A 25365-nucleotide genomic window follows, 5' to 3' on the forward strand; every position below is an offset into this window, starting at 1 on the left:
ACACATCTGTGCAAATCTTCATCGGATTTTCACCGTCGTTTTCACTTCGCGACCTATCGGTCCTGACTTTTCGAATAGCCCTCGTAGTCCGTTGAAGTAACGTGTGGAACGAAGCTCTTTCTGAAATGGATCGTCCAGAAATGAAAATAAATAAGTGATTGTTATTAGATACAGGCGAGTACTTACGCGTATGGTGTGCGTATCGCATGTGCATCATGTCGCAGCCGTGGATATACTGGTACAGCGTCTTCTCGATCAGGTCCTGCGGTTCGTAGCCCGTCAGCTGCGCCACCCTGCAAAATGCACCACAGTGCTCACTCAAATCGTTCTCCAATCAAATTCTTGCATATTTCTAAAATTGTTAGCTATCGGTACAAAACGTAAGGATGTACTATATATTTCAGTCTCCAAATGGTAACTAGTGTATCAATAGAGTAACGGAAAAAGAGGAAGTTCTGGGAGAAACTGGAACGTGGTTGGCGTGAATGCTAGTTTCGTGAGGTTATACATTCGCTATGCATAGCTTTCTACACTACATTTTTGGGTAAATTCGTAACGTCCAGTACTGTCTAGCAAATTTAGAGAAACTGTGTACGAAGAACACTGCGACTTCTATGCTGCCACCAACGTGTATCTTGCGTAGGGATAGTGACAAAAAGATGAGACAGATTAGGGCGCGTATAGAGTCATTTAGACACTTATTTTTCACTCATTCAATACGTGAAAGGAAGAGGACAGAAAATCGACAATATAGGTACGACGTACTGCAGACTATGTATGTAGATGTAGATGCAGAAGTATGCCACAGAGACCCACAGCTAAAATTCGAAATTTTAAGCAGTACGTAAAACTCCGATCCAGCTGCGTGTCTTTTATTCCGCCGCAACCGGTCTCAGATCTAGAAAGGTCCTTTCAAGTGGTGAGTAAAGAAAATAGAGAAGCGAAATGTCGCAGAAATAATGTTAGTATAACATCCAATTATCTAAAAACATCAGCGTACTTAGTTAAAATGAACTTTTTCAGTACGTCGCGTCTTGCAGCTCTCAAACACTGCACAAAAGACTTTTTAAATGTTTAATATCACAGCTGCTGTTTATTTACTGAGTGATTAGTTGCGAGCTTTGCCCATTTTCACAAGCTTCCTATTACAGAGAACGCAATTGTTATCCACATCCGACACAAACGCTCATAATAAACTTTGTTTTCGGTAATAGGTAGCTTGTGAAAGTTGGCAAAGCCCGAAGCTAGTCAGCCAGTAAATAAATGGCAACTTTGGCGTCAAACATTTGAAAATCTCTTTTTTCCAATCACTTAAAATGAAATACAGTGACATAAATCAATTAAGGTCCAATATTAGAAAACAATATACTCGTGGAAACATAATGGGTGACAACAATTGAGCTACATAAAATAAAATCGGCATAACTTCTGAACTGTTTGCATTAGGACCATCCAACTGCACGGTTGGCCGCAGGGCATGATGGGAATTAGTATGTGCATGCGGTTTTGCTTAGCGACGAAGCCCACTTTCATCTGGTTGTGTTCGTCAGTAAGCTAAATCGAGAAGTCTCTTCAACCTCAAAGAGTGACTATCTGGTGTGCAACGTCCAGTCATGGAATTATCGGTGCGATATTCCTTGATGGCACGGTGACTACCGAACGGGGCTGCATTAACCAGGTGTACTGCAACAACCCCAAAACCATGGTTGAGCTGAAAAGAGCCATTCCGGAGGTCATCGACAACATCGATGTTCCGACACTTCTGCGGTTCATGCAGAATTTCGCTATTCGTCTGCGCCACATCATCGCCAATAATGGCAAGCATATCGAACATGTCATTACCTAAATCCGAATATCTGACGTGATACTTACATGTTGAATAAAGTGTGTGCACGCCGTAGTTTGTAACTAACTTACGTTTTTTTTCATATAGTTCAATAATTGTCAACCTGTATTAAAAGGCGCTGGCCCCTGGAAATAGCTGCGAACATTATTTGTACATATATGCAAACAGCATATCATTCTCATGATGATACATTCATGGTGCGCGACTGTGTGCTGCTGTTTCTAGGAAACTGGACGCTATAATAACCTTACTTCTAATGCGTTTCGCTTGCGTATTCTCTTTAGGCACCGCTCGAAAATGTTCTTCATGGTCTGAGACCGATTGTGATACGACAAAAGATGAGGAACTGAGGCGTTGTTTTACACATTGCTTTTACGTTAGCGGTTGCGACTTTTCATAACGACGCACAAAACTGTAAATTCATAAAGTCGGCGACCCACTTCTGCATCTTCCAGGTGATATCCCGCGTTGCGGAACTATCATCTCATATGTTGATCTGCCACTAAATATATTTGTATTAACACAGCTCTTGTCCGAGGTAAGGTACTGTCGACAAAAAATCGTATATTTGACGTTGCACATGTTCGCTCCGCAAAGTCTTCTTGTGCCACTTCTCTACGTTCAAACACGTAAGATTGTGGTGGTCTTTCTATATGATGTCATCACTTCGAACGTTGGACGAAATACCGCTGTACTTTACTACCTGTGCCTTTGTTGGATGCGACGTATCCTTGCCTTCCTCTGAAATAAGAAGTGTGTTATCAGTCACTCATACGGTGACGAGTTTAATGAAGACTCCGAACCACGATTTAGCTTGCCTTTTTCACATTCACAAATCATCGCCAGAGCAATAAGTAACAGAAAACATACTGAAGGTGATTGAAGTGTAAGACCGAGAGCACTGGGTTTTCATGTGACACTTACGCACTAAGCGACCAAGCCATGTCATCATATGCGTATGGTGTCCTATTTCACATCTTAGCTGGATATTCTATGATATTTAAATCTATGAAACGTTAACTCAGAATTTCAGTTTAGTGTCAGTTCTATAGGTTTATACGGGATATTTCACGAGCAGTGGTGAATATTTTGTGAAATGGCAGTAGAGACTACTCCTATTCCGTCTGAACAGGACGCGAAAGGCCCAACGGTACCGACTGATCGCCATGTCATCATCAGCCAAAAGCGTCACTGAATGCGATTATGGAGGGGCATGTGGTCAGCACACCGCCCTCCAGGTCGTTGTGTGCTTTCGTGAAAGGAGCCGTTACTTATCAGTCAAGTAGATCGCCAATTGTCCTCACAAGTGTTGATTGCAACCTGCTTGCCAACAGCGCTCGGCAGACCTGAACGGTCTCCCATCCAGTTGCTAGCCAAGCCCGACAGCGTTTAACTTCGGTCATCTGACGGCAATCGGTGTTACTTCCCAACGCGGAAAAGCCGTAGGCTGGTATTACAGACTAATTTGAGTAGTATGTTCCATGTAACATGTGTCCAATTTTTATTGGTTGCAGAGGTACGGCTAATTTCGCATCTTGGTACTCCAGTTGTTATGGGTTTGTTTATCGATTATTAGTCTGTTTAAAGTCAATTTGTAAAGTTGTTCTTGAATGCACATAACTGAATTTTTCAACCGTGGTTGTAATTTGTTGGTCAAGTGGACTGTATCGTTTAAACATCATCTAAAAGGGCCTCTTTATGTAGACGTTCTTGAAAAGGAGGTTCTGGCATTTTTGGAAATGTTTCCTTTGGCTACAAGGATGGGTAACTGCTTCCATCACGACAAGTCCCTTACACATTCTAGTCGTAAGGTTACACAACATGTAAACCCAACATTCCGCGGGAGATCGATCGGCAGAAAAGGTCACATTTCTCGGCAACCAAGGTCCTGGGACCTTTATCCTTAACAGTTTTATCTGTGGGGCTGATTGAAAGGTAAAGCCTACAAAGCAAAAGTAAACACAAGAGACGAAATGATCGTTGGAATTGTGAATACTGCCGCTCTTATGAAAGACCACCAAGACGACCTGGTGCTGTTAAGAGAATTCGAAAGTGCATTGAAAAGTCAGAGGTGGAATTTATGAAAATCAACTTTGCGGTTAATCATTTGCCTTTGCTCAGCACCGTCTGTAAGTATTTGTTTGGGTTACATTCTAACAGCTGTATCTCTGTAACCAATAAAACTTGGACACATGTTATATGGAATGTTTTATTAGAATTAGCCTATACTGCCGCCTCCTAAAATAGTTAACATTGCTCCTAAAACACCCTGTACATGTTTACACTGATCTTCAGAGAAAATAATGACAATTTCAATATGTATGTCAGCTTCAAATTTGTCGAGTATTTACCTTCTGAATAACGAAGTGGTCGATATTCATTTTTAGCCTTTGTTATTTTCAAAAATTACTTATGCTGTAGGGCACCACCTTAGAGGAGTATAATAAATAATTAGAGACTATTTCTCGTGCTTTATGGTAAGACCCAGGACTGTTATTGGAGAGGACGGTGGTTCAAATACCTGTTCGGCCATACAGATTCAGGTCTTCCGTGGCTTCCGTCAGACGGATTTCGTGATGGTTCCATTGAGAAGGACAGTGAAGGCTCCATTTCTCGTCATTCATCACTCCGTGCTTCGTCTCTGTCTCTAATGACCTAGCCGTCGACAAGAGGTCAAACCCTCGTGTTCCTTTTATCATGTGTTAAGCGCATCTACACGAGGACATTCTCCGCCCAACTTCGCGGATGCGCGTAGAATGTCACAAGGAAGCATAATGCATTTCGCCTATGTGTATTTAAATTTTAAAAATCAGTTAACTACAGGTACATAGCGACTGAAAATGTCTGCAGTATTAGGACACAAAACTGTATTGAATATATCCGGCATTGTGAGAATAGGAGAAAGCGATTTTCAGCAGATAATCAAATGCAAAGGTATAACAATTTTAAAAAGTTTCTGTACAACTTTATAAAACTTTCAAAAATTTTCTTTTTTGTCTCAATCGCAACCATTTGCAGAGCTGAGCAAAGACAAACCAACAGAAAAGTGTCTTAATTAAGAAGTTATTTAAAATTGCTGTTGGCTTATATGAAAAATTTACAGGAAATTAACATACCACACTTAGTATATTATAAGTGCACTAGCAGTATACAACACCTTTGCATCGTCCATAACATTCTTATTTTAAATCTTTACATAAAATCCATTATGTACAGCCTAAAACGGCGTTGGTTTTAGACTGTACATAAGGGATTTTACCTGGAGATTTTAAATTAGAATATTGTGGACGATGCAAAGGTGTTGCAGACTGCTAGTGCATTTATAATACTGTAAGTGGTATGTTAAATCCCTGTAAGTTTTTTAACGAAAGTCAACAGAAATTTTTACACAACTTGTTACATAAGACAATTTTTCTTTTTATCTGGCTCTTCTCAGACCTGAAGATGGTAGTTAGCTACCGAAAGTGATAATCACTCGTAAAAAAATGAAAAATATTACAAAATATTCTAATATTAAATGCGATTGAGGTACGAGTAGTATGTAAACTGTTCTTGAAAATTTTAAAAAGTATTACAGAACCTTTTTAAAAAAAATTTATAATTTTACCGTTGACAGAACTTTATGTACAGAAACATGACACGGATCACAGTCTCATGCTCATAGGAAACCTTCACTGTATGTGTAAACTTTCTTCCGCGCGTTTTCTTGTTTTAACGGCTTATGTGCATTACCCATGATGAACTACCAAAAATCCAAGTGACTGCGGAAAACCACCTAAAACCCAGCCAGGCCAGCTAGTGCAGCAGCCACCGACCTCAGTCGGACTCGCCGCGCTGCCTCCTAAGCTAACGTTACCTAATGAGCACGTGCTTTTCAGAAATAGAGAAAACCAGGCAACGTGTTTATTGCGGCACGTGTGTACGAAGCGGTGCCACAGAGGCGGCAGGGAGCGCTGGTTGAACGACGTAAATCACACCGGAGGCTGAGCTACTTGTGGCGAGAGGGCTATTTGCGGGCTGTAGAATATCGAGTATCTTCCCAGGCGGGCCTAGCCCCCATGCGTAACCCAATCTTTATGTGCGCGCGAGATGACGCGGCTCCCGTTTCATGGAGGTGGGTGGCGGACCACCGCAAGTTCTCACACGACCCTCCGCCGCCCCATCACGGATTTCCGTTGTCTCTCTCACTGGCAATTCCCTCGATCAAAATCATTTCTAACCGGTAATGATCGAGATCTCCTTTTTGAAACTACACCATCGTTGGAGGTCTGCGATACATGCTATCCGCAAACGCAGGATCCTTATCCTTCACCGCATCCAAGGACATTAAAATTTTCTAAACCAGTGAACCCGTCCGGTAGCCGAAGCTCTGATGGGAGCTTAAATATTCGTCTGTTAATGGAAGAAACTGGTAATTTGGAATTCACTGACTAAGAAAATTGAGGCCTATCGCGACCACATTTTAATATAACGCAGCCTCACACATTCTTGATACTATTGGTAAGTTAAAGCTTCCTGCCATAAGTACGTAAATGGATTTTCTGAACTTTTCTGGGGAATATTTGCGCAACATTGCGAAGTCAAATGAAGTGTTAAAAGTTGTCATCAGTTGTTTCATATTGTTAAAAACATCTATATTCTTCGTTTATTAAAGATACGTCAGTTCACCAGAAACTTAAACCACGTTAACGTGCTACAGTTCTCAATATAGTAAGCGTTCCACTGCATACTTATAAATACATTTAATAGAAACGTTGATACATTCATTGATTTTCTACTAAACATTATTTTTGTCGTATGTGACATACAGACATGAGTCAGACCATGGAACGAAGATTCCAGTGGATCGAGTATCATAGAACAGCATGTCGCTTTCTGGCAACTTTCGATTATGCCCTAAACTATCTCTGTTACTGTAAATGAAATTGGAGGTATGCAAGTCTGGTTTGATGGAAGCATGACGTACGCGTAATTGCGCGAAAACTAGGAAGAAGGGCATATTCCCATCTTTCGCCCTTACATCATCTGCCCTTATCAGAACACGGCATTCGAAACAATACAGTGGCCCTCCGACTCGAATGAGTAAGAATACTGACTTAAAACAGCAATTACTGATCATATTTAATACAAATAGATGAAAATCGTAACACCCACACTGTCTTTTAAATTTTACTTACAAAGTAATTATAACTGCGGATATCTGCAAATATACCGGCGGATATCTATCGGTGCAGGCTCTTATCTGCCAAAGAGTTATTCGATATCCGCGCGCGAGGGACTAGAAAGGGGGGAGATGCTTGCGAAAGGGGTGAGATTGGGTTGTAGTCTCTCCCCAACATTACCAAATGCTTACACTGAGCAAGCGGTAAATAAAGCCTAGGAGCAATTTGGAAACCGAAAAGTTCAGGGAGAAGAAAGGAAACCTTTAAGGCTTGCTAAAGACATAGTAACTCTGTCAGAGATGGCAAAGGACTTGAAAGTGCACGTGAACGGAATGTATAGTGTCTTGGAAAGAGATCGTGTGATGAACATCGACAAAAGTAAAATAAGCGTCATGGAATGTAGTCAAATTAAATAAAATGATACTGACGAAATTACCTTAAGAAAAGAGGTACTACAGGTAATCAATGATATCTGCTGTATGGGAAGCAAAATAACTGACGATCGTCGAAGCAGAGTGAACCAAACATGGAGACTGCAATAGTGAGAAAAGAGTTTCTGAAAGGAAGAAATATGTTAACAAAATGTAAATTTAAAAGTTAAAAAGTCTTTTCTGTAGGTATTTGTCTGGAGTGCAGCCTTGTACGGAACTGAAACGTGGACGATAAACAGTTCAGAAAAGAAGAGAATTGTAATGCCATGTTAAAGAAGAATGTTGAAAATTAGAAGAGTGGATCGAATAATTAATGAGGTGGTACTGAATACAACTAGTGGGGGAAAGAAATTAATGGCACAGCTTGACTAAAAGGGGGTATCGGTTGGTAAGACGCGTCCGAAGACATTAAGGTGTCGTCAGTTTGGTAATGGAGGGAAGTGTGGCGGGCTTAAATGGTAAAAGGAGACGAAGGCTTAACTATAGTAAGCAGGTTAAAATGGACGGCGGTTGCAAGAATTACACAGAAATGAAGAGTCTTCGCTGTTGTTATGTTTTTCTTTATTTATGAAATATTCTCAGTAGTGGTTCTTCTTTTTTTAATCTGTGTATCACTTATGTATCCCCTGGAACTGTGCCCTGTTCTTCTGCATACACCAGGATGTCCGTTTTTCGGCGTTTTCAATCATCTAACCACATAGAAATACTGGAACACATGAGGCAATACTGACCTTACGACTTATCTTAGAAGAAAGATTAAGGAAAGGCAAACCTACGTTTCTAGCATTTGTAGACTTAGAGAAAGATTTTGACAATGTTGACTGGAATACTCTCTTTCAAATTCTGAAGGTGGGAAAGGTAAAATACAGGGAGCGAAAGGCTATTTACAGTTTGTACAGAAACCAGATTGCAGTCATAAGAGTCGAGGGACATGAAAGGGAAGCAGTGGTTGGGAAGGGAGTAAGACAGGGTTGTAGCCTCTCCCCGATGTTATTCAATCTGTATATTGAGCAAGCAGTAAAGGAAACAAAAGAAAAATTCTGAGTAGGTATTAAAATCCAGGGAGAAGAAATAAAAACTTTGAGGTTCGCCGATGACATTGTAATTCTGTCAGAGACACCAAAGAACTTGGAAGACCAGTTGAATGGGATGGACAATGTCTTGAGAGGAATATATAAGATGACCGTCAACAAAAGCAAAACGAGGATAATGGAATGCAGTCGTATTAAGTCGGGTGATGCTGAGGGAATTAGATTAGGAAATGAGACACTTAAAGTAGTAAAGGAGTTTTGCTATTTGGGGAGCAAAATAACTGATGATGGTCGAAGTAGGAAGGATATAAAATGTAGACTGGCAATGGCAAGGAAAGCGTTTCTGAAGAAGAGAAATTTGTTAACACCGAGTATAGATTTAAGTGTCGGGAAGTCTTTTCTGAATGTATTTGTATGGAGTGTAGCCATGTATGGAAGTGAAACATGGATGATAAATAGTTTGGACAAGAAGAGAATAGAAGTTTTCGAAATGTGGTGCTACAGAAGAATGCTGAAGACTAGATAGGTAGATCACATAACTAATGAAATGAGGAAGTACTGAACAGGATTGGGGGGAAGAGAAGTTTGTGGCACAACTTGACCAGAAGAAGGGATCGGTTGGTAGGACATGTTCTGAGACATCAAGGGATCACCAATTTAGTATTGGAGGGCAGCGTGGAGGGTAAAAATCGTAGAGGGAGACCAAGAGATGAGTACACTAAGCAGATTCAGAAGGATGTAGGCTGCAGTAGGTACTGGGAGATGAAGAATCTTGCACAGGATAGAGTAGCATGGACTGAAGACAACAACAACAACAACAACAACACAACAACAATAACAACAACAACATTGTCTTTTTTAAAAACGTGTGAAGTGTTTAAATGAGTAGTGTTAAGAAACCCCGAAAATCGTACCTCCTGATGTACACAGAACAACGAGTCACAAATCCAGGTGACAGATGAAATAACAAGATCCCAAAAATTGCCTCTGAGGACGCCTCGCAAATAAAAGCAGGCAAAACGCATACGGCACAAAAGAAACAGCCTTTTATTTAGTTGCATAGACAGAGTACATCTCAAAGACGATAAATACAACAACAACAACAATAATAATAATATGAAGAGGTTCTCTCAGTATAGAGGTGCATCAAAACAGCCTTGGGGCTGAAAACCACAACAGCAAAATCCGCATCCACGCAGAGCTCTAACCGTCGTAGGTGGTCGATAATATTTGCACCTGACAATATGAAGCGAAGGAATTGTTTTTCAAACTTGCCGGCAGGTAAGTATTGCTGATACTGGCCTAATCTGATACAATTTTCTTCATAATGGATTAAGGAACACATTGATCGGACGCATGTTACTGGCTAGTTTGTTTCGTAGACGAATGACTCACATTTAGAGGAGATACAGGAAGATTTAGAATTATGGACTGCTGCAGCCAAAATACTGCACAATTCAGATCTTGTACTACAGTTACGGAATGATTATAAGTGATAAACGACCACAGGTAGTCAAGACTTTAGTGACTAAGGAACCAATGAAAAGAAGAACAAGTCAACTGTAAATCACATTACTTAAATGTTTACGTCCACAGTAAATGAGAATAAGATGCACTAAAACGTTGATGGAACAGCCGCATGTTACAGACATATCTTTTTCACACTTTCACGGCTACCCATATACGTCTAAAGTTTCCACTGTGTGTTCTGTGTTGAACTACATCACTTCACAGAGATTCGGCATTGCTACTGAATGCACTATTTTCTATTTTATTGAGGGAGGAACTATGTTTATTTTTGAACAGTGCCTCCCTTTATTACTCACAAACAGCTTTGGTGAAGATTAACTACAACTTTTTTCAGTATTATCTTTGTAAACATTACTATTATTTAAAAAGATGATTGATAATTAACACAGGTTTAATTACCGAATGTATTACCGCGAAATATGGGATAGAGTATCACAGAAATGATACAGGATTTGAGATGGACATCATTAAAAGAAAGGCGTTTTTAGTTGCGACGGAATCTTCTCACGAAATTCCAATCACCAACTTTCTCCTCCGAATGCGAAAATATTTTGTTGACACTGACTTACATAGGAGGAACGATCACAAAGATAAAATAAGGGAAATAAGAGCTCGTACGGAAAGATATAGGTGTTCATTCTCCCCGCGCGCTATACGAGATTGGAATAATAGAGAATTGTGAAGGTGGTTCGATGAACCCTCTGCCAGGCACTTAAATGTGATTTGTAGAGTATCCATGTAGATGTATATGTAGAATGTACGTTTTCAACGGTATAGTTGAAACATGCTTACTATTCTTTGATGCCTCAGAATATGCCATATCAACCTAATCATTTTTTTCAAAAAACTGTGCCTTAAACGTCTTTTCTCTCCGATTCGATGTAGCACCTCTTCATTGGTCTTCCGATTTACTCATCTAATTTTCGGAAAAGGTTTTCTTGATGTTCCAAGCTGCATTTTATATCCACAATAATTCTGCCTTCTTCAATTATTTTGCTGCCCAAATACCAAACTCATCTACTACTTTTTAGCGTCTTATTTCATCTAATTCCATGAGCACTTCCTGATATAATTAGACTTCATTTCTTTACCCTTGTTTTATTTTTATTGATGTAAATTTTATAACCTCTTTTCAAGAAAATATCCATTCTGTTCAAATGATCCTTCAAGTACTTTGCAGTTTCTGGCAGAATTACAATGTCGTCCGGAAAAATCTTAAATGTTTTGTTTCTTCTCCCTGAAATTTATTTTTCTTTCCAAGTTTCTCCTTTGTTTCCTTTACTGCATCCTCAGAAAAGAAACTGATTAACGAACATATGCCAATCATGTGTATGTATGGGATCTGAGTAGTGTATCAACCAATCATTCACACATTGAGCGCTAAACTGTGAAAGTTCTCTAAATAAGCATTTTGTATATCGCAATGCGAGAAATTGCATTGTACAATGTTGATGTCTGTACCGGACTTTGCCAAAAATCGGTCGTGATTTAATGTCTACACTTTTCTTGAAAATCTAATCGTGGATTATGCAGACTTAATAATTATTTAGCTGAAAACGAAGTCGGAACTCGGACGAATTTATTATATTTTTCTCTTCATGAGTTTCAAATTAAAAAAAGGATTGAATGTGTTTCTTTCGTCTTGAAAACAATTAACTACATTCACGAACATGAGAGATAGGACGCATAATGCAGGATGGCCAAAATGAAAATTACTCCAAAAGAGTTCCCTAGAAGTCGCGGCAACGTAATGTTAACAGCAAACAGGTGAGCAAGAATTGGCAAGATGGAGCAACAAACCACACCGCACTTGCAACCTTGCCACGAGCTCAAAAGGCGTTGGATGACGATAGGAGAGACAACAAGGGCAACAAACTATCCTGGCTTCCAAGATTCCAAGATCGCATGATCTCTAGCTCCGTATTTTTTTTTTTTTTCGGAGATTGGAGAATCAGGAGCTGTGAAATCATTCTTTATTCTTTCACATTGGATGAGATGCAGCGGAATACTGAAAATTCTGTTACTGTCATTTCCCAATCACAACTGCTACGGTTTCTGATAGATTCACAAAACACGCACAGCACTGCATCGACGTCAAGGGAGGCCATTACCAGCATATTCTGAAGAAAAGTGGTTCTCCTGTTCATTAGTCAGTGTGATTTATTTCATGTCACGCTTGTAAACATTTTTCGGGCCAGTTTTATTTTGGCCAGCCTGTATTACGTGCCTTGAGAATAAAATGAGGAATTAGGACAAATTCTGACCATTGCCATATTTAGAAATTTACGCTTAACCGTCGACTGGATATGACTGCTAACAGCCACTGAAAATACAACGAGGTAAGGTATAGATAATCACTTATCAATGTAACTGCACTTTCCTTTTATTATGTTAAATTCACAATATCCGTTAAGATAAACAATGGAAACAATAGAAAATCACTTTGCTATGTTACGTTTAAGGAAAGAACAAAATTACTTTCGACGCTGGGTGAAATATTGTTGAGCAAAACCGCAACTTCAACCGCTATATATAGCTTCGCCAGAGAAACGTGAATACATTCCAAGCCAAAAATAGACATCGCAGTCGGTTTCAGTAGGAATTCCGTTAGCTTTTATGAGGTTGCATTTTCCGTTTCTCACCATTTGTTACCGACAAGTTTTCAAAAACGAGTTACATTGCAACTTTTCCGGTCACTCAGAACTAACTTTAATGGGGCATTATTGTCTCTTGGCGAAGCACTACAGAATCAGTGTTAAATTGAGTCATCACATCGATTTTCATATGCTGTTTATTTTCAAGTTTTGGCTGTCTATCACGTTCAGGAAACAAACAACTGCGTACATAATTTTGCCAACCCACCTGTAAAAAAAACATCGGTAAGTTGATGGACTTATTTCTAGACAACACAAATTCGATTCATAGATCAGTCATGCTCACCGAGAAATTCAGAATGCAAAAGAAGATGTAAGATTAGGGTTTAACGTCCCATCGACGACTAAGAAATAGAGGGAGAGCAAAATCTCGTATTGATGAAGGACATTTCCGTCTACTATTCAAAATAATCACCTCAGTATTTTTCTTCAGCAGTTCAAGGAAATCTACCGGTATATCTAGATGGGCAGACGGAGCTTGAATCTTAGTCCTCCCGAATCCAATGTCTTACCGCCGCATCACCTCCCCCGATAATTCAGAGTATTCCAGAGAAAAATCCACAGAACATAATAGGGGAAACACATCTGGAGCCACCATCGTGTTGCTCGCGTCGGGAGAATGAAAGTCGATAAACGGCGTTAGAATGTCTGCAGAGGCATACACACAACCATTTCCCCCTCGTTCCATACGCGAATGGAATAAGATGGAAAATCGCTGATGTTGGTACGACATTTCCTCTACCACGGGTACACAGATACACGGCTGGCCATTAAAATTGTAACGCCAGGAAGAGTAGCATTAATGCAGCTTCACTTATTGCATGGATATAATACTGTAGGAAGAAAACATGATTAGTTTCGTAAGTGATAGGGAGCTAAATTTTGTTCATAGAGCTGTGAACTTTGGCGCAATGTCTCTAAAATTGGTGGAAATCGTCACGAACTGAACTTGGATGACAGACGTGGATACATCATTCAGTGCTGCTTCAGCTTTGTACTAAACTTCATCAGTCGTAATGGATGGTGAGTGGGAGCGTGCCAGCCTCTTGGTTATTCTTGACCACACGTTTTCAGTGGGTGAGTAATCTGGAAACGAGCCTCTGTATACAGGAACGTCAGGACAGCAAGGGCAACGCATGAACTGGCATTACCTTGTTAAAAGCTAAATTTACAAGGCAGGGTGCAGCCACCGGCCATAACACATCAATGCAGCGCTTGCTGTCCACAGTTGCTACCCCAATGTCTAGTGTTGTCGTCGATCGCACCACTGCAGTGTATTCTACCGCTTCAAGAGAAGCGTGCTATTTCCTGACTCAAAGTAATCGACGTGGCTGTACGACTGGAAGGCTGAATGAACAATGTCTTTCCTTTCGTGCGCTAGTCGTGTGGAACTAATGAGATTCTGCATAGTTTCGAGTATGAACCTCCTGAACCCATCGATTCCGGATTCTCATGACAAGTCTTGGGAACCTGGACAGCGCGTGCAGCAACATTGTGGAACGATAAGTCGCATTTTTCATAGGCCACGATCCTGCACTGTCGAATCCCCATACGTTCGTCACGAAAAAAGAAAATAATAAATAAATAAATTTAAATGCGGTTTATGAGTGAGAAACCGACTATGCAATCTCCCCTTATACACTAGATGCGGACAGTGCGGCTGTGCTGGAAAGTTTATCATTTGCACAACAATGTAATACGTATCGTGCCAATTTGACGTCTATTACATGCCGCCTTCACGGTGGCCAGCGATGTAGGTATAGATATATCTTTTTAACAGTCGTCAGAAGTAAGCAGGGGAGGAAGCGCAGGAGCAGGGCGGCACCTACCTGGCGTCGAGGAAGATGAGCTTGAGGTCGAGGCTGGCGCGGAACATGAACATGTTGCAGTGCAGCTTGATCTCGGTGATGGCGCTGGGGGGCAGCGAGTGGCCCACCGCGACGAGCCCCACGTTCTGGTAGCAGCTGTCGTACGGGGAAGACTCCAGAGTGAACTGCTTCACCTTCAGGTAGCCCGAGCAGTGGATCACCTGCCACACACAACAAGTGGCTACATATAATAAACATTACTGTTGGTGGTAGTGTTCATATGAGGAAAAGTAATCATAATAAAGGCAACGCCAGTAACAACAGCATTTTTTTTTCGTTTCAACTTCATTCTTCTTGTTTTCTTTCATTTCTATATTTTTTATCTTAATATACCTGTACAATGCAAAAAAGAAAATAATCTTAGGAAAAACTATCCGAGCTTTCCTTCCCCGAAAGCTTTATCTCGCAGTCCACAACCATCCAGTCATAGTAAAATAAAACACTGTAATACATGGCGGTAATAATTAAACTTCCGTGCTTGAGAGGGCCCTAATGAAAACCAGTGATCTTAGGACAATGAAACTTCGTGGAAACATTTGTAAGGAACGAGGAATAGAAATAACGGATGAACTATTAAAAGAAAAAAAATTTTAATTTCCAATAAGAGGGTAACATTTGCTAATAGCGTACCGTATTTACGTTCCACGTTACTAACGTTGCTCAATGCGGCGACCGTCTGCATCCAGGACAGCCTGGAACCGCACTAGAGAGTGATATACTGCTGCCCGACACATCTCAGATGGGATGTTGGCTACCTCCCTCGCTACGCTCCTCCTCAGCCTTTAACGTCTGTTACGGTCCCGTTGATAAATCCTGTCTTTCAGGTAACCTTACAGCCAGAAATCACACGGGTTCAAATCTGGTGATTTTGGTGGGCACGCAGTTTGGAACGATCGGCCGATGAACTTCGGAACCATATTCCTCAAACCCAGTGCGGAAAGAGGTCCTCTCACATTCCTTTAATGCATCGATGCTCGCGAAGAGCAGCAGTAGTACTGCCGTTTTTTTATAAAACAGCTTTACGAGCAGAGCCCTGTTCAACTTGGCCAGGCCGATGTTGACTGTCTGCAACTGTAGCGAAGGTTTAATTACAACCTCCCACTGTCTTGGGCCAACACTAGATCAGAAACTAAACTCGGGTCTCCACGAACTAGCCGTCCAAAAGAAAGCCTACAATAGATTGGAACTATTAAAACTGCTAAAAGGCCCAATCATTTTCCACATCTGCAAGACCTCATCCGTCTCATGCTAACCTACGTCGCAAAGACTGCCGTTCTTCCAAAATTGTACCACTTCCTCAAAATCCTAGAGCGCTATGCACTCGACCTTTCCTTCCGTATTCATCTACCCCACGCCATCCATTTCCTTTAGCAGTTAATACAATTTCCTCATCACCTCCAACACTTATAAGTCCTAAGCCTCTCCCACATCTCCCATGAACACCCAATAGTCTCCCTCATCCTTAACAAGCCTGGTTAGTTGCCTCGCCTCTATCAAGATGCCATTTATTTCCCTCTTCATGCACTTCATTTTCTCACCCAAAGAAATTTCACTTACCTTCCCGTCCCAGAATGTCAACTCATACCCAAGATCTACCCCTCCTTCCAAGTATAACCTACCCTATCCATCTCACCCCAAATTAACGCACCAGCTCACTATTTCTATGTGCAACCGACATCCTACTCCTATGTTAACACCTGAAACCCAGCTATTAGATAATTTCCACAAAGACATCTTTCATATTTTTCCTAACAACATTCTCTCCAAGGCCTCCCAAGCAGGATTATCATGAGGGCTTATCGTATTGCCCTATTTGAGACTTAGAATACATTACATCACCATCATAATTTTCATAAACAGCACCACCTGTATTTTAAACTCAATAACTGTTTTATTTTATCCGGCCGCGGTGGTCTCGCGGTTCTAGGCGCGCAGTCCGAAACCGTGCGACTCCTACGGTCGCAGGTTCGAATCCTGCCTCGGGCATGGATGTGTGTGATGTCCTTAGGTTCGTTAGGTTTAAGTAGTTCTAAGTTCTAGGGGACTTATGACCACAGCAGTTGAGTCCCATAGTGCTCAGAGCCATTTTTTGTTTTATTTTACTCTGAACTATTTTTAAAAATCAATGGCTGAAGGGTGGCAACAGGGCCGTTGTAAACCCGCCCCATCTCGTTGGTGAAATAGTTTTCCAAAGTGCTTTCTGATACACTAGAATTTAGCATACAGTTCCATTTACAACAATCGCAGTTGACCCTGGGCCTGTGTTGTATAAAATAGCATCAAGCGGAAATAACTTTTATCTTAATAGTGCAGGTCTTTCTTGTTGCTGCACATTAAGACGAAACCTGTCACGGGAACTCCACTTGAAGAAGTTCACATAACAACAGCCGGGTCTGGTAGCTTTGCTTTCAGTTTTAGCACATTTCTCGGATACTTTTTCAAGAAGCTACACCGCCAACATTGACGAGAGTTATATCACTGTACTTGTTATGCCTTAAAATGACGTAAACGCCTTGAAAAAGTATGTATATTGTTCAATTAAAAAACAATACTTCCTTCAATATCTCGATCGATACAGCAGTTTAAAGTATTACCCATGTAACAAATTACGTGCCGCTTTGCCAAATATCATTAGTCGTAATCATCGTTTCGATATCTTCGACTGCTCACAAATTAAAAGGGGTGCTAGTTTCAGATAATTCACCTTGTGTGGCTAAAGTGTTACATATATATACAGGGTGAGTCTAACTATTTCCAACAAAGGATAACTCCGAAAATATAGCAGTAGCAGAAAAGTTTGTAGGACAAATGTTGCATGGGACAACGGGGGCCATGATATGACGTTGGTTTTCTGTTGCTAGGTGGGGTCGAGTCAGAGATATTTTTAATATATAGGCCCCTATTTCATTGAAGGAAATCTTAATGGTAGGAAGTACACCACATTCCTGCAAGAAACATTAGGTCTGTTATTGGAAGAAATACCTGTAGGGACAAGGAACAGAATGTGGTATCAACATGAAAACAAGTTCCAAACTATAGCGCCCCATTTTTCGCTCATGGCTAGAAATGAGTTGCAGATACAATTCCCAAATCGTTGGATTGGACACGGAGGAGATGTGTCGTTGCCGGCTCGTTCGCCAGACTTGACGCCCCTGGGCTTTTTCTTGTGGGGATTCGCAAAAGGCATTTTTTTATAAAGACGTTCCAAGTGCACCTGAAGACATGCGAGAGAGAATTGTCAGAACATGTGCTTCTATAAGTGCTGAAGTGATAAGGAATACCACTCAATCCATGATAAGAATATTGCAGCACTGCATTGATACTAATGATCATCACTTCGAACACCTTCTGTAAATGGACGTTCATGCCACCTTTTTTACTTTCGTTGACCTTCAAAGACCTTACTGTTACACATCGTTGAGTTCATCTCGATAGCCACTATCAGAAAAGAAGTTCCAAACTATAGCATCTCATTTAAAAAAGTTTACCTTCATATCTCTGAAGCGACCCCACCAAGCAACAAAGAACCGACGTCATATTATAGCTCCCGTTGTCCCAGGCAACTTCTGTCCCGAAACGTTTCAGTTCCTATCATAGTTTTGCAGTTATTCTTGGTGCCAATAGTTAGTGACTCATCCCATATATGTATTCCAGTCCCCCCTCCCCCCCCCCCCCCCTCCCCGCGGTATTCTGTTTGCATGTGAAAGGTAATCTCAGGAAATACTATACGGATTTTGATACAGTTTTCACTAATAGATTGACTAATTCACAAGGAAGGTTTGTATACATAATTTATTGCTGCAAAGCGACACAAGTCTTCCGGCTGTACAGAAGATGCTACCTGTGCGAAGCAAGGGCGGGTCGCTCGTGCATGACAATTTGGTATCTAGCAAATAGAATAGAGAAAGAACGTAGACAAAGCAACAAAGATGGCAGAAGGCAAAAGGCTTTCGACAAGAAGATACAGCTGCTAACATCCAAACATACCTTGAGGCAAGAATATCACGGAGGACTACCAGAGCTGTGTAGGGGCGAGAAACATGGACAGAGGCAGCAAAGGAGTCAAACGAAGCCTTTCAAATGTGATGTTACAGAAAACTGCTAAAGATCGGGTGGGCTGACCAATTAAGGAATAAAAACGTCTTGTAGCGAGTCAACAAAGGAAAAATGCGTGATAAACAACATAAAGTATCGAAAAGACAGAAATGTTAAGTGCATATTACGAAATGAATCTTTACTGAAAACCGTAACTACATATATGGTGGAAGGAAAGAGTAGCAGGGACACGTCTAGACAACAGTCTACAGGACAGATCGTTGGTGATGTAAAATGCAGCAGTTGTACTAAAAGGGAGAGAATGGGAGGTAAGTGAAATGAAGTGGAGAACTGCATCAAACCAGCTTTATAACTGATGAGCGAAACAAAATCGTTCCTCATTCGTAAACTTTCACTTTAATTCCTATTCTTTAAACACATCCCTTTCATGTTATAAGTCGTAAACTCCCATTAACTTACTACTAATTACCAGTAAATCCCCACCCCTATTCTTTAAACAGTCGAAATTCCATGTACAAAACGTCATATAACCCGAATTATGTGTCGTACAGAGATATAATTTTGCAGGTACATTCACTGTTACGTTCTGTCTGTGAGTTAATAGTAAGGAAACAAGAAATTAAAACGTCATAACTGATTCTGTAGCTTTACTGTATGAACAGCGAAAATGTAGTAAGCAACATACTTTTATCCTTCCATCGTTTTGTGCGGGGTGTCAGCGAGAAAAAGTTTCGTGGAGGTTTGCAATTATGTGTAAAGTTCGTTGGAAGTCGCTAAGCGTGCTAGAAGAAGATAATCTGTATAATTTGCGCGCCCTGAGCTACGCTGCGTCAGCACAGATACTCAGTTTCTAACTGTAATGCTTGACTTATTATGTTAAAGCGTTAACATAAGATTATAGCTCTTAAGGAGCAAGTTACTACAGAGTTTTACATTTTTAAATTCTTTCAGTAACTGTATGAAATATTGAAAATGAAATCTTTGTTGCTCCTGGAAGCCGTTACATTGCAACCCTGCAACTGGGACTATGTGGCGCATTAGCCTCTTAGTAATGCAGATATGACTGCTGAAACGTCCTGACGCATTACATTTGTGTGCCAGGCCGGAACTCGAACCCAAAACCTTGCCATCCGTGGGTAATTCTGTTACGCAGTGAGCTACGTAGGCGCGATCGGAAAAGTAGTGACGTGGAAGTAAGTGTGTAGGATTGCAGCCGCGGCGGGGGGTGGGGAGGCGGGCAGTTTAAATGTCGGTTGGTGGGAAAGCAGTGCGGGGGCGTGTGGAGCCCTGCGCGCACCTGGGCCGTGCCGGCGAATGCCGCGGCGCGCTCAGCAGCCGCCATTGTGGCCGCGCGGATCTGAGCGCGCATACATTGAGCCGCATTCCTGCCGCGCTCAATGAAATAGTACAAACACGCCGCTGCCGGGCCACGGTTACGATACGTCTCACCTGCCCACGGCCGGGGCACCGGGCCGCGGGGGTCCCCCTGTCTTCTCTCCTCCTCCGTTTGTCTTGTCACACTTACCGCGCACCTCTTGTAATGCAGTACCGAACCTTCGACAATAGTACTGCTGAAGCGAAGCGACTTCCGCGTTGTCTGTGGCATAGCGTTATGCAGAGTCCGCCCGACCCTTTCAGACCCGATATTCGCCTTTGTAACACTGCAGTCAGCTGGTAAAGACAAAGCGTGGCAGCTATTTCCTATACTGCATCAGAAAGGAGTGGGTTTAACTTTGGATAAGAACCTTAACTGGGCATAAAATGCTGTCACCACGTGCAGGAAGACTTCCGCTTACCTGCGTGCCCTCCACAACTCTTGGAACATATTTTCACAGCACGTGAAACGTAAAGTTTGTCATCAGTCGTTACACCGGACCTTCATTATTGCCACGTAATCCAGCAAGGCACGACTAGTGAGGAATCGCCGCAAATACTTGTGTCTGTTACATCTGCAACGTTAGACCATTTTTCCGGTTTTCATAAACCCGTAATGTTGGTTGCGGTCAGACTGCTTACTTGACTATAATACCCTACGCCTACTTCATCGGCTCCTCAGTACGCATGCACCGCACTACTTCGCATCAGATACTAAGTGCCTGTCATCTCATCATAATCGAAAAACAACGACTCATTTATTCTAGCAGTGTCCATCCACAAAACAAAAGTCCGCAGCTAGTGGTCTAGTTGCTAGCGTTGCTGCCTCTGGATCACGGGGCCTCGGGTTCGATTCCCGGCCGGGTTGGGGATTTTCCCTGCCCGTGGACTGGGTGTTTGTGTTGTCCTCATCATATCATCAGCTTCATCATCATTCGTGCTGTAGCTAGATTTGACTGTGTACAAATTTGGACTGTGTAAACATTGGGACTTTGTACGGGCGCTGATGACCGCGCAGTTGAGCGCCCCACAAACCAAACATCATTATCCACAAAAGAAAAACATTGGCAAACTACTCTCTTGTAGCTGTCTCTGGAGCAAGCTACCCTGAAGTTTGCGCAAAATTCAGTTCCGCGTTGCTTTTAACAAGAAGGTGAAAGATGTCCCCCTGTCAGCCTCATAACATTCTATGCTAGATGTTACTTGTAACATGCTTGTTCTAACGATTGTGATACAATATGTAGAATGCCTGGTTAGATGTAAGATAGCCCTAATCATGATTTGTTAAATAAATCAGCAAACTAAATAAAAAATACACTTCGCTCACCTTGTAGCCTCCCGTCGTGAGGCCGGCATTCCTCTTGGCCAGGACGCACTTCATTCGCAAAAAGAACGCTCGTTCGAGTTCGAATTCTGAAATAAGAGGAAAGGAAACATCTGTATATTGCTATTTGTTCCATGTAAATTGGAAATAACTACTGCGACGAGCATATATACTACAATAGCAACTCGATTAAAATACATTTCAAGCAAGCCAGCGCCACGAAGACACAAAAAAGACTAACTGAAAAGGACCCGATTGGCATGGTCTATTTTTCCATTTGTTTTCTGTATTTGGAAACAAGTGCAGTTCAAAAAATGTTCAAATGTGTGTGAAATCTTATGGGACTTAACTGCTAAGGTCATCAGCCCCTAAGCTTACACACTACTTAACCTAAATTATCCTAAGGACAAACACACACACCCATGCCGGAGGAAGGACTCTAACCTCCGCCGGGACCTGCCCAAGTGCAGTTAATCATCTCATTTGCTTAGTATCTAACTTATTTAAAGTATATTCTCATAAGCTAAGTTTGGTGTTTTGATTTCGGGTGAACACGATTTTTTTAAATTCACTACGCAACATTCCAATATTTGCGCTTGTGCTTTACTGATGGTCATACTGTATGCTAGTTATACAAGAAATGAGAGCCTTTTAAAGCCGAAGGGTAATCTAGTTGAAATGAGTGGAATTCGTAGTTTGAATACTGATTTGCCTTTTTCTTTTTATGTTAATATTTCATCTTGTGTGTGTTTCTTCATGCTTTTTTGCGAAGGCATACATTGAGAGAATGTAGGAATTCTGTTCAGAAGCTCAGGCGTTCGTCTTGAGTAATCGCTGATTTGTTTGTTGAACTAGGTCGTCTTTATTTTTTGCAAAAATAGTGCGCTCACACAACCGTTCGTTGTTATGTTTACGTAATTCCTTTATCTAAGCAGATGCACTTTTTCGGTGAGTTGTTCCACTGACTTTTCTCGGTCGTACAACTCATCGGTTACCAGAGTGCGGATCAATGCGATATGTACCGTTTGAAATTGTATTCTAGAATATTTGAGAATATCGAAAAAGCTTGAAAACATTACAGAGCAATCTCTAATTTTTCCCCTGAAAAATACACCAATTCAAAAGAGACAGATGTCCTGGCGACCACCAAGAAGTGACGGCGACGGCTTAAAAGACTCATATCTTTACAACCACAATGGTTATCATTGCACAACCAGTGCAATGCGAGATTATTTTGTCTTTCTTTTTTTTACGTTTTGATAGAAGTCGCCAGAACTCTTTTACAATCCTTTTACAACGCAGGTCTTCCCAGCGACGTACGCGTCTCTTAGCTTTCCGCGTTTTGTATGGGCACAGAACAATGTCCTTTGCAATGCGACCACAACTGTTGCTTGATTTACACGGACGAATATGTTTTTCTGTCAGTGTAGAGGACCGTTTCCGCAACAAACATTCTTGATTGTGGTGTATTAAATGGATCTGAGATTCCATCACCAGTAATGTCTGGACTCCTTTACAGTATTACATTTTTAAATACTTTAACCTGCGAGGAAGGTAAGGAATTTTCTGTCGTTACTTGCAGAACGTGATAAAAATATTTAAGAGGAAACACTTCCTAAGGTTTTGCAACGTTTCTCAGAACGTTAGGACTTTACTAAGATTTATTTATTAGCGAGATTATTGAGTTGTTGATTTGTTTCAATGAAATGCAAAGAAAATAATCTTTAAAGTAATTGTGTTACTACATGCCCCTCTTTCGTTAAGTGATATTCAATACCATTGGCGTAATTGTTTGTATATGACGGAAATTGGGAAGGGAGCACGGAAAGGCCGAGGAATAAAGTCCATAAAACAGTAACAAACACCAAACAAGAAACAGAAAATATGCTTGGGCTTTCCAGTCATTTAGAAAGATATGGTCACACGCACGGATCGCGTTTGAATTTATTGATCGTCGTTTAACGATGACGTCTATTTCAGTATATGAATGCCGAAATCAAATAAAACAGTCCTTAACTCACTGAACATCTTTTGCCTAGACGCTGTAGAGCACTCTGGATCAAGATAGATTAATTTTTAGTGTAGGATCCATACATTTTTTAAAATAAGAGACCATGGCAGCCACTGTGGTATTGGATTAATAATTAATCTGGCATGATATAGAAACTTGTACGGCCTTGATTTGAAGCGGGTACGTGGTTCCAAAATGACTGTGCTGAAACCTGCGCTTCTTCTCGTCACTAGTCCTCTAATATCTGTGTTTGGCGGCAGTGGTTCAACCGTCATCTTTCTGATTCAACTTTTTTTTTCCTTGGGGAAAGGGAGCAAGAAAGATGACTACAAAATTTTATTAGGCAATGCTGACGCAAATACAGTTCATTGGCTAAACCGGTTTCGACTCTTCAGTCATTTTCAGTTTCCCTATGAAACAGGAAACAATATACAAATCCAAACACGACAACTTTACATTAACAAAGTAAATAAACACACAACTATACTAAATAAATAAAAATCGATACCAGACTACGTCTTTGGCGATGACCGCGTCAGAACGCAGCAGTAGTGAGTATATCCTCAGGCTTCCTGAGTACAGCTAGCCAGTGGATGCCCTTATATAGCTAAACCTGTCTGTATAAGCTAACACAATATGATTTTAGCGCATAATTAAAATTAAGTTAGCGCAAAGTAATACATGAGAGTTAAAAACTGTTATAAAACATACTTGTGGTGATGCTATTTAATAATGTTTATTTGCTACAGTACTTAATAACTTTTTAAAACAATTTTTAATACGTCACGACAGCTCCTTAATATTGTAAAACACTCTTATGCATTGTTTTACGCCAACTTAATTTTAATAACACACACTATTAAATTGTACTTCCACTGGCTTGCCCCACTGAATCCTCTAATAGGAGATCTCAGGAGATGGTCACTCCTACTGCGTTCTGACACGGACACTGGCTAAGAAGTAACATGGTATCGCTTTTAATTTATATAGTGTAGTTTGGAGGTTATTTGATTTCTTAATGTAATGCTGACAAGTGTGTTTCTTGAATATTGTTTCTTGCTTCATAGGTCTATTGAAAATGACCGCCGGCCGCGGTGGTCTCGCGGTTCTAGGCGCGCAGTCCGGAACCGTGCGACTGCTACGGTCGCAGGTTCGAATCCTGCCTCGGGCATGGATGTGTGTGATGTCCTTAGGTTAGTTAGGTTTAAGTAGTTCTAAGTTCTAGGGGACTAATGACCACAGCAGTTGAGTCCCATAGTGCTCAGAGCCATTTGAACCATTTTTTTTTTGAAAATGACCAAAGTGTTTAAACCATTTTAGCTAATAAACAATATTGATGTGCGCGTTGACTGATAACTTTTGTAGTTAAATTTCGTAAGCTCACGGACGCTCTAAGCCAACAGCAAGGCACATATGAACGAAGGAAGGAAGATTTGTGCATCACATCCGTTGACGAGAAGCTCATTAGAGATGGATCACAAGCGCTGAAGTAACACAAAAAGGGAGCAAATCGAAGAATCCTTTTTCCAAGGTACCATTCCGGCATTTACCTAAAGGGCTTTAGGGAAACCACGAAAAATATAAATTTAGATAGCCGAAAGAGGAAATGTCCAGAATTCGAATGCGCTGTCCTAGCCAGTTCACCATCTCATACTATTCAAAAAAATAGTTTTCAAATGGCCCTGAACACTATGGGACTTAACTTCTGAGGTCATCAGTTCCTTAGAACTTAGAACTATTTAAACCTAAGGACATCACACACATCCATGCCCGAGGCAGGATTCGAACCTCCGACCGTAGCGGCCGCGCGGTTCCAGACTGTAGCGCCTAGAACCGCTCGGCCACTCCGGCCGGCATACTATTCAAGTCAGCATCCAACTATATAATAATTAAAGCGAGGAATACGGCAAGAAGGCGCCACAAATTAATCCACGGTGGTTGGAAAACCCGTAGACAAGTTGTGTGCACGACTTTGACAAAGTCTCTTCAGTAAAAGGCACCACTTCAGCAATAATACCTTTAAACGCTGTTTTAAAAGTTTGTGTATGTACTTTTTTTATAAAACAATGTTTTATGTT

The 25365-nt window shown here is 41.1% G+C and overlaps 1 protein-coding gene across 1 annotated transcript in view; it reads right to left on the minus strand.

The window, feature by feature from the left end:
• The window catches only part of LOC126299302 (single-minded homolog 1-like), a 496270-nt gene that overhangs the window by 21279 nt on the left and 449626 nt on the right, over nt 1-25365 (minus strand). Inside the window, exons 7-9 of the mRNA XM_049991100.1 lie at nt 21280-21365; nt 14484-14683; nt 187-293 (exon numbers count right to left, since the gene is read on the minus strand). Of these exons, the coding sequence (XP_049847057.1) occupies nt 187-293; nt 14484-14683; nt 21280-21365 (393 nt within the window). The remainder of the gene's footprint in view (nt 1-186; nt 294-14483; nt 14684-21279; nt 21366-25365) is intronic.

This window comes from Schistocerca gregaria, chromosome X (assembly GCF_023897955.1).
Source record: "Schistocerca gregaria isolate iqSchGreg1 chromosome X, iqSchGreg1.2, whole genome shotgun sequence".
NCBI lineage: Eukaryota > Metazoa > Arthropoda > Insecta > Orthoptera > Acrididae > Schistocerca > Schistocerca gregaria.